The following is a 15,089-nucleotide window of genomic DNA, read 5'->3' as shown; positions in this document are numbered from 1 at the left end:
GGTTATTGGAATTGGTACCGTGAAGATCAAGATGTTTGATGGAGTTGTGAGAGTTCTTAGTAATGTTAGACATGTTCCAGATCTTAGAAAGAATTTAATTTCTTTAGGTGTATTAAATGATTTGGGCTATTCATACTCATCAAAGGGTGGAATCATGAAGATTACCAAAGGTGCTTTGATGGTGATGAAGGGACAAAAATTAAGCACGCTTTACAGATTGATTGGGAACACAGTTGTAGGAAGAGTTGCAGTCACCACTCTGGTGGAGTCCAGCACTGACGACACAAAATTATGGCATATGCGACTTGGCCATATTGGTGAATGTGGTATGTTAGAGTTGCACAAAAGAAATTTATTGAAGGGGGTGAAGACATGCAAGTTAGACTTCTGCAAGTATTGTGTGTATGAGAAGCAGCATAGAGTTAGTTTCAAGACAGGCTCTTATACAAGTAAGGGTGTTCTTGACTACATTCATTTAGATGTTTGGGGCCCAGTATCAATTTCTTCTCATAGCGGTGCTCAGTACTTTGTCAGTTTCATTGATGACTACTCTAGAAAGATATGGATTTATTTTATGAAGCATAAGTCTGATGTGTTTGACATATTTAAAAAGTGGAAAGCATAGGTTGAGAATCAGACTGGCAGGAAAATAAAATACCTTAGAACAGAGAATGGACTAGAGTATAGAGATAAAGAATTCATAAGATTTTATGAATTAGAAGGCATTACTCGTCACTTCACAGTTAAAGGAACTCCACAGCAGAATGGGGTTGCAGAGAGAATGAACAGAACCTTAGCAGAAAGAGCCAGGTACATGAGATTGAATGCAGGGTTGCCTAAAGTGTTCTGGGTAGAGACAGTTAACACATCAAGCTTCATTATTAATAGATCTCCATCATCAGCCATTGATTTCAAGATTCCAGAAGAGGTTTGGTCAGGTAGACTAGTTGATTATTCGAGTCTAAAAATCTTTGGTTGTCCAGCTTATGTGCATGTACAGAGTGGAGAGCATTCCAAATTGGATTCGAAGTCAAGAAAATGTGTATTTCTTGGTTTTGAAAAAGGTGTTAAAGGCTACAAGCTTTGGGATCCAGTCTTAAAGAAAACGGTGACCAACAGAAATGTCATATTTGATGAAGCCTTTATGTTAAAACAGAATGAAGTAGAGACATGTGATGATAGTCCACAGGAGAAATTAACTGTTGAGGTGGAGTTGGATGAGAATAGTTCACCCAGTGATAAAGGTAAAGCTGAGATTGATCCACAGCAGCAACAAGAAGAGTCTTATTCAATTGCTAAAGGTAGAGAGAAGCGGGTTCACAAAGCACCACAAGGATATGGCTTTGAAGACATGGTTAGCTTTGCTCTCATAACTAGCAATGGAGATCCATTGTCTTACAGGGATGTAGAAGAGATGGGGTCACTACAGAAGAATAAGACTTGGGAATCCTCTAGTATGTTGACAAAGTTAGTTCCAACAGATAAGTTCAAGAGTTACTTGGACTTGGTTGATGTTTGAAGCTTGTAAGCCCTTAAGGGCTAAGGTGGAGGCGATGGAGGAGTTTGCTCGTGTAGCTTGATCAATTCAAGCCAAGGTGGAGATTTGTTGAAGTGGGCAGTATGTGTGGCTTGAATTGCCACAAGCCCAAGTCAATTACAAGAATACCAAATACTTGTTGTATTAGGAGTCCAAGGCAGCCGACCTATGATATATATATATATATATATATTAGGTTTGAGTTATAGGGCAAGTTGAGAGAGACAATTCCTAATAACCTAGCAACAGCCGCATAAGAAGAAGAATAGAGTTTTCTTGTCTTGTGGGTGAGAGAGAGTTAGGGTGTATTGGGATTTGGATTTCTTGAGAGTATTATTATGCACTATTGTATCTCCCTATTTTTTATAGTAAAATTTCTCTGTCGTCTCCGTGGAGGTAGGCAGTTTGCCGAACCACGTAAATTCTTATGTTCTTTGTGTGTGGTTGTTATTTAATTTTCGGTTATTTACTGTTATTAATTTGAGTCCTAGGGTGCTATCTGCACAACAAGATTTAAGCTGGAAACACAAACAAAGCAAGAAACATGCTAGGGAAAGCAATAAATCATGTTATCAAGGCATAAAATAGCAAAATAAATGCTAGAAAAAGATTTAAAAGGTTAGGGTTGTGGATGTAGCTAAAAAGATACATTCAAATCCCTAAACCCCAAATCCAAAGTGTAGAACCAAGGAAATGAAGCTTGTGTATAAGAACAATACCTTTATGTTTTTGATGAAGAGAGAAGAATTAAGAAGTTTTGATGTGTTTTTGGGTGTTTTTTGTGTGTTTTTCATATTTGGAAAAAGGGAAAAATGTGTAGAAAAACCAGGTAGAGAGAAAAACCTAGCAAAAAATGGTCTCCTTCTAGTCTAAAGGATGTGTGGGGCTTTTTATAGCCTTGGCACAAATTTAGAGGCGGCAACCCTTCAATGGCTGCCACCTTCAAAAGGCCTCCAATTGGTTTGATCTTGATACCCCTAGAAATATCTTGACTTACTGTTTCTAAAAAGGTATGGATCTTGAAAATCCAATAGTTGGATCAAAAGTTATGGCTCTTAGAAGTTAGGGGTGCATTGATCGGTGCGTTATCCCGGTTTTTGTGATATCTCTGCTGTCTTAATTCCGATTTTGATCTATGAATAGTCATTGGAATGAGAATTTGATAATCTTCACAATGGCGTTGGTTTCAACCCATTCTGACGGCTAGATTAAAATTAAGGTTTTTGGGCCCATTTAGGATTGACTTCGGGTCGAACTTGGTCAAAGTTGTTAAAAATCTTCGAGAAGCTCAGGTTTGATGTAAAACTATGAAAAATGTTGTTTTGTGAGAGTTTTGAACTTGTTTGACCTTCAGTCAAACCTAGGGTTGACCAGGGGCATTTTTGGTCATTTTAGTTGAAAGAGGCACTTTAGGTGCTCCGGTGCCCGGATGGGTTGTGCCATGTCATTTTAGATGTTCTTGCAGCCCCATAGAGAGAAAATAATATTTTTGGACTCTTTGGGGCCTGTCATGCAAATCGAGGGCGGACAAAATACGATATCAATAGTAGGTAGGAGGAAGCAGAGTATTTTCAATGACATTAAGGAGAAGTTGGGGAAGAAGTTGGCTGGCTGGAAGGAGAAGTTATTGTCTAAAGCTAGTAAAGACGTTATCATTAAGGCGGTAACTTAAGCAATACCTTCCTATACAATGAGTTGCTTCAAAATCCTTGATTCACTTTAGAGGATTTGACAAGAATGATTATGAATTTTTGGTGGGGCCAAAGACAAGAAGAGAAGAAGATGGCGTGATTAAGTTGGGAGAAACTATGTGAACCTAAAGCAAAGGGAGGCATGGGTTTTAGGTAGTTAAAACAATTCAACTTAGCTTTATTAGCTAAGCAAGGCTAGTAACTTCAGATGGGGCATGATTCTTTGGTATTTTGAGTCCTTAAAGAAAAATATTTTCCAAAGTGTGAGTTCATTGATGCTCCTTTGGGAAATATTCCATCTTTCACATGGCGTAGCATTTGGGTAGCGCAGGAATTGGTGAAGTATGGATCAAGGTGGAGAATTGGCAATGGACAAAAGGTGTGAATTTGGGAATATAAGTGGCTGCCAACTCCATCCACGTATAGGGTTTCTTCACCCAGATTGTTCATGCATCCTAATATTAGAGTTGGGGAATTAATAAACAAAGATGAAGCTTGCTAGAAAACTGAAGTTCTCACCATGTTGTTCTTGCCTCATGAAGCTGATGTGATTAGAAGCATTCCCATTAGTGTTCGTCTTCTTGAAGACAAACTTATCTGGGTTCTTAGTCCGAATGGCTCATTTAGTGTTAGAAGTGCCTATTATGGGGCCTTAGAGTTGTCTCGGACAGGTAATTATGGGAGCTGTTTTGAGGGAAGCAAAGTGAAGTGGTTTTGGAAGATGATTTGGCGTCTCCCAGTTCCTCATAAACTTAGACATTTCGCATGGAGAGCAAGCCGTGACATTCTCCCTACCAAAGCAAATCTATTACGGCAGTATTGCAAGACGATATCTGTGAGGAGTGTAGATTGGAGGCAGAAATGATAGGTCATGTTTTCTGGTCATGTCCATAACTCGTAAGATGTGGGAGTCATCCAAGCTTGCTTTACCTGTTGGTTTGGAGCAAAGGCAGCTTACATTTCAAGACCTGCTATGGAAGTTGTTAGTGGCAGACAAGAAGGAAGGGTTTGATTTAGCAATTAAGTTTGTTACAGGTGCTTGGTCTCTCTGGTTTAATAGGAATGAATTGAGAAATGAGGGACAGAGAAAGGAAGGGAAGGTTTTATTGAACTGGGCTCTTCATTACTTGGAAGAGTATAATGTTGCAGTGGATGATTCTCAGCCTTCAACAACCCAGGAAGCAGTTGGGGTCGCTTGGACGACTCCTCTATCAGCTACTTTCGAGGTCAATGTCAACGGAGCAATATTCGCAAAACAAAGGGCTGTGGGAATTGGAGTGGTGGTTAGAGATGTTCAGGGACGTGTTGCAACGGCTATAAGCAAGAGGATTAATGAACCTTTAGGGGTGGTGTAAGCTAAAGCGAAGGCCTTTGAAGCATGGTTGCAGTTTGCTAAGGATATAGGCCTTTAGGACTTTATTTTGGAAGGAGACTCACTCATTATTCACAGGGCACTATCTAGTCTGTCCCTAGCTCTTGCTTCTGTGGACTCTTTGATTGTGGGTACGCAAGGCTTTTGTGGAGAGTTTCGTCGTGTTTCATTTTCCCTTGTATGCCGTCAAGGCTAGGACTGAGCACTTGACCCGGCCCACCTGAAAACCGACCCGACCCGATAGGTTTTGGGCGGGTCTAAGAATATTCGGGTCGGGTTTTGGGGTCTTATTTTCGGGTTCGGTTCGGGTCGGTTTTCGGGTCATATAAATAGCTTATTCTGTTTCTGAAAAATAAAAACCCTAACGTTGGTCTCTGAAGTCTCTGTCTCCCTCATCTCTCTCTCTATTCCTCAAAGGTTTAAACCTCATCCTTACAAGCCAGTTTCAAGCTATTTGTTCCATTTGTCTCTGTGTAAGTCATAGAACCTATTTCTTGTTAATTTGTTATCTCTGTTTCTTGTTAATATAGTTGGGTTTTTAATACTTTGGGGTTTTTTTCTATGTGAATATCCTGTTTGGGTTTGATTTTCTTGCTTTTTGTGATGTGGGTTTGGCTTGAATCGTTTTTTTTAAGGACCCATTTCGAATTTTTTTTCAGGTTTTTAACTAAAGAGCTCTTCTGCCTCTCTCTGGGGTTTCACTATTTTGCTTTTTCGCCAAGGTAAAAGACCTCTTTGCCACAAAATCTTTGAAAGCTTTACTCTGTTTCTCTGTTGGATTCGTGTACTTTTTAAGTGTTCTGTTTGCTTTAGTTACTTAAACCGAAGAACCCATGTCCTTTAAGTATGTCATGTTTTTTGCTGGTATATTCACATGTAATGGTTTTGATTTTAGCCAAAAATTCTATTTATTGACATTTGCATATAAATTATGAAAGGGGAAACTATATGTATACCTTTTATTTATTCATCCAAAGAATAAACAAACTTGGAAACTTTTGTGATTGTGAACTCATTAGTGAAGATTTTAATGGAGCAATTCTAGGCGCCAATGTTTGTAATTATGACATTGTGCATGAATTAGTAATTACAAGAAAATTTTGAAAGGTATGTATACCATTTCAAATGTTTTTCTTGCTCTTTTCAGTTTATTTTTTATTTTTTTTTCTAGAAGTCTACTCTCTCTCTCATTAGGATATCTGATGCTAATAGGTTTTAAGATTTGGTCATTTTTTATTTCAGAAAGAGTTTTGATCATTTTACTTTTATTTTTTAATTGCTTCTCTATCTGGCCTGCCCTGTTTCAGAAAGAGTACTTGTGCGCAGATCAGATGCCATGGGTTTTTAAGTTTAAGCTTTAAATGACTTGATCTCTTCCTTTTATTTATTGACTTGATCTCTTCCTTGCCTTGTTTTTAATACTCAATAGACTCTATTTTGCTGCTATGTGTAGAATCATAGAAATATGTTTAATATATTAGTCTAATAACATAAACTAATATATTTTGAATGCTTCTCTTATATCTTATTATAGTTTAATATATTGTCTGTGTATCTAATAGTAATTGTTTCTCAAGTTATGTGAATTACATTTCAGCAAATGGAGAATCTTTAATTCTTGAATAGTAATAATTTTTAATGATTGATTTGTTTTGTGTGGTAATAGGTCATGGATTCAATGGAGCCTACACAAACTGATGTTGCCACTGCAAGACCAACTATGAGACCTCCTCGTCCACCACAGGTGATATCTTCTTCTAATCCTAATAAGAGAAAATCACCATCAACGGCTTGGGACCACTTTGAGAAGTTTATAGATGAGGAAGGTAGAACTAAGGCAAGATGTATATATTGTAGCAAGGAGTATATGGCTGATAGCAAAATTTATGGAACATCTAATTTAAAAAACCATACACCCATTTGTCCTGAATATCTTTATAATGAATTGCATGATGGACAAGACCCCTTGTCCAAGGATGTAGAGGAGGGAAATCTAGTGCCTAGGACTTTTACAAATGTTGTGGGTAGAAAAGTTCTTGCTGAAATGATCATATTGGATGAGCTTCCATTTAGGTTTGTAGAGAATCAAGGATTTAGAAGGTTTTGTAATGTCTTTCAACCTAATTTTAATATCCCATCTCGCTTTACGTTAGCTAAAGATGTGAGTCGAATTTATTTTGAAGAGAAGGATAAGTTGAGAAATGCCTTGAGAGGCCGTAGGCTTTGCCTTACCACTGACACATGGACTTCAATACAAAATTTTAATTACATGTGTCTTACTTGTCATTTTATAGATGATGATTGGAAGCTACATAAAAGAATTTTGAATTTTTGTATTGTCGATAACCATAAGGGAAAAACCATTGGCAAAATGGTTGAATCTTGTTTAGAAGAGTGAATATTGAGGGGATTTTCACCTTGACGGTGGATAATGCTTCCTCAAATGACGTAGCCATTAGTTACTTGAAAGAAGCTACTAATAGGTGGAAAGGTACTGTTTTAGGGAATGAATTTGTTCATGTGAGGTGTTGTGCTCACATCTTGAATCTTATTCTGACCGATGGCTTAACACATCATAATAAGTCAATTGATAGGGTGCGTCATGCAGTTAGATATGTGAAAGCTTCTCCAAATAGGTTACAAACCTTTAAGAGGTGTGTGGAGAAAATGAAAATAGAGTCAAAGGCTATTCTATGTTTGGATGTGGCCACTAGATGGAACTCCACCTATAAAATGTTGGAAAATTCTGAAAAGTTTGAACATGCATTCAAGCGGATGGAATATGAAGATCTTGATTATATTCTACACTTTCGGGATGGGGACTATGATAGGAGACCTCCAAATGAGGATGATTGGGAGACTTGTAGAAAATTTGTTAAGTTTTTGAAACTTTTTTATAATGCCACAAAGAGGTTTTCGGGTTCCTTGTATGTGACATCAAATGCTTTCTTTGATGAGATATATATGATTAAAAGAAAGATAGATCTCTTTTCTAGGAGTGAGGACCATTTTTTGTACTCAATGGCAAAAACAATGAAAGAGAAGTTTGACAAGTATTGGGGGAGCGGGGAGGATTCATCAAAGAAGGGAAATGTGCTTTTGTATGTTGCTGTGGTGCTTGATCCTCAAAAAAAGTTGGATTATTTGAATTATTGTTTATTAAATTTGTATGGAGAGAATGTTGCTAAGATTATCACTGACCTTGTGGAAAATGTATTGAAACGCTTGTATGAGCATTATAATTCAACTCATTCATCATATGTGTCTATACAAAGTGCGAGTGAGATATCAAGGATGGAAGGTGTTGGTGTTGATGTTGATGATGATGATGATGATGATGATCCAAATAGATTTATTGCCTCTCAATACAAGGCTTTTAGGCAAGGAAAACAACCTGTTGGGTGTGTAGATGAGGTTGCAAAATACTTGATGGAGAATATTGAAGGGGAAAATGACAAAACCTTTAATATACTGGCTTGGTGGAAGTATAATACTAATAAGTATAGTATATTGTCTTGACTGGCACGAGATGTGTTGGCTGTACCTGTTTCTACTGTGGCTTCTGAGTCGGCATTTAGTACAGGAGGACGTATACTAGACCCATTCCGTAGTTCACTTGCCCCTGAGATGGTACAATCTCTCATATGTACTTAAAATTGGCTTCAATCTTCAGTGCAAATTTCGCTTCGACAAGCCATGGATGATGTTGAGCTATTTGAAGATTATGGAAAATGTAATGTTCTTAAAATGTATTAACTTGTGCTTTAACTGAAATTTAATATATCTCGTTAGTGCATTAAATAGAATTTAATATATATTGTTGTTCTAAAATGTTTTGAAACTTTTTTGGAAGCGAAGTTAGCTTCACCTTCAGCAGCATCACCTTCACCATCAAGCACTGCTACAAATCTTGACTGATCTGCCTACATATATTGGTGAGTTTTTCTTGGATTCTGTTTGTGTTAGGATTAATTAATATGATATTAGATTATCTCAGTGTGGTTCAACTAGTTGCATCCATTCAGAATTTAAAAGAATATTTCTTTTTTGCAGCAACCCCATGTGTATGAAGCCAAGTTTAATGTTGGAGCTTGAAGAAGTGCTTACATGCAGGATTACTGAAAAGAAACTTTTTTTGACAATTAAGCATTTTGTCCAGCAATGGATTGCTGTAATTTGTTTCACTAAAGCATTTTGTTGTAATGTAAAGCTTTAGATATCTTGCCATAGTTTTTCATTTCCGGCTCTTTAGTGCTTGTGTTGGTTTTTATGCATTTGTTTTGCTTTCTCAAAGTTCTAACACTATTTGGAGAGTTCACAACAGAATGAAATGAATTAGAGTGGATAGGTTATAAATGAATGGAATGTGGAGGACTATATTATTTTCTTTTGTTTGGTGTGTTTTGGAGTTGCATAAGAGAAGGAATGGAAAGAAGAGATATCATACTTGCAGCTCTGATGGTTCAGTGAAGATATTGTTGGTTTTGTGTTTTTATTGTGTATATCCATTTAATAGTCATAAATGTGGCTTGCTAAGGAGATTTTAGCTTTTATTTTCATAATTTATTTTTAAATGATTTGATATTAGATTTTTTTTTTTAATGAGAGATTATTATTACAAAAAAGAATGTAGTAACTAAATGCTCATGGAAATCAAGCAGCTGCAAGAAAAAAAAAAATGTAGTAACTAAATGCTCATGGAAAACAAGCAGTAGGAAAAAAAAAAAAAAAAAAAAAAAAAAAAAAAGAGAGACCCGACCTGAGACCCGGAAAACCGACCCGATTTCAGACCTGATTTTTCTGGTCGGGTCGGATTTCAGAGAGACAAACCCGATTTCTATCGGGTCGGGTTTTCGGGCCACAGCAAACCCGACCCAATATCAGTCCTAGTCAAGGCAATAGGCTAGCTCATCTTCTAGCTAAACATGCCAAGGGCATAGTTTATTTTTTTACTTGAATGGAAGAGAATCCTTGTCTCTTAGAACAAGCTCTTCTCCATGATGAAATTTCTTTTGATTGTACTTAATAATATTTTTTGTGTTTCCTATGAAAAAAAAAGGAGGCGTCAATTGATTTACAAGACTTTTGGCATATGCATATATATTCATTTGTAGTAAAGAAATTGAATTTTTTCCAATACTTGGGCTTCTTTGATTTTTTAACTTTGTTGGTCAATTGGATTTAAATAAAAGGCTTTTTAATATGGAGTGGTGAATGATAGAAACGACCAATCAATCAAGTAATTCATGTTTAACCAACTGTTGCTAATGCAAGTAGGTTGCTGATTGTTGGGTTAAAAAGAATTGACCCCTTACAAATTAATTAATTACCCAAGTTAATTAATTAGATTCAATTACATGCAATAACGTGATAGCATAAAAAAATCACCAATTATACTAAATGCAGCGAAAAATAAATTTGACATAGGTGATTTGTTTACGAATAGGGAAAACCATTGAGACAAAACTCCACCGAGTGATTTTAAGGTCACCACTCCCAAGAATCCACTATTATTAATCACAAGCTGTTACAAGTATAAGGAATCTTATCAAATCCTTTGGCCTATCCCGAAATACCAATTTACAGTTAAACCCTTACCCCAATACCCAATTGGACTTGTATTGTAGTGGTAATCTTTCCCTTGATGCATGAATCCTAGTACGTGACTAATCAATGTGCATAGATCTCAGTACGTGACTAACTCCAGCAACTTGAAAAGGTTGTTGGCTGCAAAATTTTTCAGTTCATCAATGATGAAGATCAGGAAGCTCCTTGGTTACAAAACCCTTGGCGTAATGACGCAGTAGCTTCTTTAGAGAAAATAATGAACTAGAGCACTTTCTGCATGCATTCTTTATCTATAACGTCCTTTAAAATAAGCCTTATATATGTCTAGGGTTGTGAGAAAATAAACCTTATACAAATATTTCAGCTTGGGCTGAAAATTAGATCTAGAAGTTTTGATTTCGTAAGTCTCGACAGAAATAGCTTCTGTCGAGCTTCTGTCGAGTTTCGACTTTAAATCTCGATAGAAAGGATTCTATCGAGACTTCTGTCGAGTTTTAGTGAATAGCTCTTCTTCACTTGTTTCTTGATCAGATCTTCATGGCTTTAACACTTGACTTGAATAACATGTTTCTTGAAGTTTTAAACCCATTCTAGATCTACCCAATTACAAGTAAAGTGCATTTTATCAAAAGATTAGCTAATTACATAAATTATGTCCCTAACACTAATGAAATTGATATTCAAATTAAAAAGTATGTGATATAAACAAAAATCAATAGCTAATCAATGAGTCTTGAAATTAAATAATAAGATTTAAATAATATATTATTATGACCAATCAATTACATTTTGAAATCAATTTTTTTTTTTAATGAAACTTCATTTTTATAAACCACTCCATCATCAATATATCTCATTAATTTTTTTCCTTCTTTTATTATAAATACGATAATTTTGAACATATCCGTTTTATGATAATTTTTAGTATTTTTTATTATTAGGTTAAGACATTAATTAGTTGTTAGTGTAAGCGAAACTCAAATTCCTTATTCGACAACAAAAAAATTTATAATTTTTTTAGTAAAATAAAAATTTTGCCAATTAAATTAACCAAAATCCACAATATATGTCATCAACTTTAAATATAGTATAAACAAACTATAATTATCTAAGTTTGGGGGGGGGGGGGGAAGCAACTATCATCTTTAATTCCAAAAATAAAAAGTTGATACTAAACTTTTTTTTTTTTTTTTTTGATAAGAAAATTGATACTATCTTCATTGCAAGACATAAGAACCATATAATGGTAAAAAGAATATGCTTGAAAGTTTTTTGTTGGGGCGGGGGGGCCTATGGCCCACTTTCCCTCCACTCATGGTGAAACTCCTACAATAACAGAATTTATGTTGTTTTCTAGAAAAAGCAGAGCAGAGATAAAATACAGCGAACTTTCACTTTATTTTTGATGACGAAAGCCAGTGTCAATCGTTACATTTTTAAATAAAATATTTTATATAAAAAAGATTAATTAAAATTAAAATTAATAAAGGCGGTGGAAAATGGGAGACGGGAATAATGCTATTCCAATTCCCAAAGATCAGCGAAAGTTTGGCGCCTCGCAAGAACTTAATTAAGAATACCAACAGACCTCCACCACCAGGTTCCCAAATTATATATATTCAAAATCAAAGGGGACTCTGTTGTGTAGCTCTGATTCTTCTTGTTTTAATAAAAAAATTTTCCAAAATCCTATTTTTGTTAATTACATTTTAGTGTTAAAGTCAATTTGATCTTTACATTTTAGTGACAGTTAATTTACCTTATTGTTTCTTTTGCCTGCACAGTTTTATCTTTGTTTTATTCGGTGGGATTATAATTAGATAATGGGTTGGCAAATCAAATTTAGATTTGAAAGGTATAGTTTTTTTTTTTTCTTCTAATTTTAACTTATCTTTTTTTTTTTCCCCCATAATTCTTATGCTGAGTATATGCTTGCAAATAGACGTGAGGACTCTTCCAAGAAGTCATGCTTAAGTAATAGAGCAGCGGGTGCTCTTGCAAAAATGGGTTGTACTTGTAAACAAACAGAAGCTTTTGTTTATTATTCTAGTTCTAGCCCGCCTCTAGATTCAACTTCCATTTTGGATCTTGATTCCTCTAAGATAATGATTAATATGAATCTTGTTCTAATAAAAAATAATAATAAAATGACATGACATAAGCACCACTCTTGTCATTTTTCTTTTCTACTTTTTATTTTTATTTTTATAATTGGATAGTTACATGTTACAACAATGGGATTGAGACTCTTAAAGCACTTTTTTTTTTTTTTTTTTTGTCCATTCAAATAAATTCATTTTTGTTTGTTCTAAAAAATATATATAGCTTTTGAGTAGAATACTGAATACCACACAAATTTTTTTAATGCCTTTGTATTAGAGGTTTTGTGAAATAGAACTTTAATTGAAAGCATTTATTTTAGTGTTTTAATTGTTTAACAAATTAAAATAAAAGTGTATAATATTAAATTTATGAATTTAATTATAAGGTATGAAGGTGAATTATATACGTTTTTATTAAAAATAATTTTTAAGGGAATTATCAAAGTTTTGCAAGTAGAGTTTTAAGTTTTAACCCCTTGAAATTATTTTTGACGCCTCCAAAAACAAAACCATAGAGGTCCAAAGGCACTAAAATCTTGCCAAAATCATTGTTTTTAACTTATACTAAATACTAGGCACGTGTTGGATAACTTGGATTGACATAATCGCGCAAACAACTTAATTGGTCCTTTAACCATTAAAGTGCTCTCTTCCCTTTTTTTCAAAAGATAAATAATCTTTATCAAGGAGCTTGACTGAGATCGCACTGTCATATTAAAAATCAAAATTAATAACTTGTCTCATCATGCTATGCACTAGAAAACAGTGAAAAATATATTAGAGTTTTCCTAACATCAAAGGGGCTCCAATATCAATTGGCCGGTGATGTGGTGGTGGTAGATGCGATAAGTGATGATGATGTTTCGATATAAAATAAAGGTTTTGAATAAACCTTATCAAAGAAAATTGATAGAATTTAACTTTTGAATTCTTTTTTCTTACAATAAATGAAGGGAGATTTAAACTCAAGATCTTCACAGTGAGAAGATTCAAATAAACTACTACAAAACTCTTAGCATTTAATTTGTGTGTTTTCAATCTAAAAGATAGCATCTTTTCTCTATTTTTATAATGAGATTGGAATGGATCCTCTTTGTTTTACTTTTAAAAGAAAATGGATCATTTTGTGGCCAACATTTACCCTTCAAGGATGTAAGGATATACATGGTATTATATCATTTAGCATTTCATTCATTATCCATTTTATTTCAATAATTATTGAATTATTAAAAAAAAGAAGTAAGAAATGATTGCTAAATTACATAATAATTGATTTTATTGGGTGACATTATGTTAACTTCTAGATTGGTGATTTTTTTTAATCCATAAAGATTAAAACTTGCAGCATTTGTTACATGACCATTGCTCTTTACAATCAAAATACCAATAAATTTATTTTTGGAGTAGGCATAATCAAATTCAAGTACGTTATATAAACCACACAAGACTTAATCATTTTTTTTTCTTTGCTAATAAGGGTATTCAAAATCCTTTGGATAATTATAGGAATAAATCCCTTAAAATAGATCGAATAGCTCTCATGCTAGTTAGGAAAAAAAAAATTATAAATTAAGTTAATTAAAATCCACTATAGTAAAATGTTAGATATCCATCCATTTTTGTTTTAGTTATAATGGGGATATTCATCCATGTGAAATGTAAAAAGTAAAGGGAAATTTTTGTTGGCTAAGAGAGTGAGAGTCTGACACGACAAAGTTGGCTCCACGAGTAATATGTGCGCACTAATATGAACATTAAACATGCTTATAAGAGACTCCATTTACACAAGAAAAGTTGCAAACCTAGCTAAACTATGAACTAACTTATTACCATCCCTCCTAAAGTAATTTAGAAAATGAGCAGCAAGTAACTGAACATCCTCCACCGAAAGACCTGAGGCTGAAAGATAATGATCCTCCCCTCGAAGAGCAGTCATCACAATACTAGAGTCACCTTCCAAGACAACATTGTCAACACCTATCTCCCTTGCAAAACCAAGAGCCATGGCAGCAGCGAGGGTCTCCACCTCCTCAGGACCATAAGCTCTAGGAAGCTTCTCAGAAAGCGAGGCTATAACCATCCCATGACCGTCGCGAATCACAACCCCAATACCTGACTTATTCTCCGCTCTGAAGCTGGCACCGTTGAAGTTGATTTTAAACGAACCATTCGAGGGGGGTACCCATCTAGCTCTGGGGCGGGGAACAGCTGGGACACGGGGAATCTGCTGCTAGAAATTCAGCATGCCTATCCTTAGCGAGCTGAGCAAGCTGCGAGAGAGAGACACTGGATTGGGCTAGGCGAACTTGATTCTGATGATGCCAAATCGTCCAAACAGTAATAGCAAACAACTCCGGGTCCTGATGATTGACAATAATCCAGGACAGCAGCTCCTTGAAGTCCACAAATGACTGAGTACGACGCACACCCCACAACGACAAGTTAGACCGCACAACGTCTAAACTAGAGCAAGACCACACAGCATGAACGACTGACTCCTCCACTTGGTGGCAGCGTTCACAGATCGCCTCCTGCAAAATTGTTCGTCGCATTAAGTTAACTTTTGAAGGCACTGAATTACGACAGGCACGCCACATGAAATTCTTAATCTTATTTGGACAGTTCAAAGCCCAGATTCCGTTCCACAGTTTGGTGTTCACCGGCTCTCCAAATGGGATCAGCTCATTCTCTTCTTTGAGGAAACGATAGCCAGTCTTGCATGAGTAACGACCATTAGATGAGTGGGGCCAAAAGAGGATATCTTCAGCTGAACCACGTGCTAGAGGAATGCGCTTAATCAGTTCGGCTTCCTCAGGGGC

General features: G+C 35.5%; 1 protein-coding gene across 1 annotated transcript; it reads left to right on the top strand.

Moving 5' to 3' along the window:
* The first annotated feature begins 6,987 nt into the window (after positions 1-6,987).
* On the top strand, positions 6,988-8,960 carry LOC115962479 (zinc finger BED domain-containing protein RICESLEEPER 2-like). The gene is made up of 3 exons (XM_031081323.1): positions 6,988-8,333; positions 8,459-8,535; positions 8,654-8,960. Exon 1 carries the CDS (start codon positions 7,268-7,270, stop codon positions 8,117-8,119), a length of 852 nt encoding a protein of 283 aa, XP_030937183.1. The 5' UTR covers positions 6,988-7,267; the 3' UTR covers positions 8,120-8,333; positions 8,459-8,535; positions 8,654-8,960.
* Positions 8,961-15,089: the final 6,129 nt, after the last annotated feature.

Source organism: Quercus lobata, chromosome 10, assembly GCF_001633185.2.
Source record: "Quercus lobata isolate SW786 chromosome 10, ValleyOak3.0 Primary Assembly, whole genome shotgun sequence".
Classification (NCBI taxonomy): Eukaryota; Viridiplantae; Streptophyta; class Magnoliopsida; order Fagales; family Fagaceae; genus Quercus; species Quercus lobata.
This window is presented reverse-complemented; position numbering and strand designations above follow the sequence as displayed.

Bases quoted from the DNA above. Each gene is read 5' to 3' on its own strand.
- LOC115962479 (XM_031081323.1), top strand. From the start codon at position 7,268: ATGAAAATAGAGTCAAAGGCTATTCTATGTTTGGATGTGGCCACTAGA.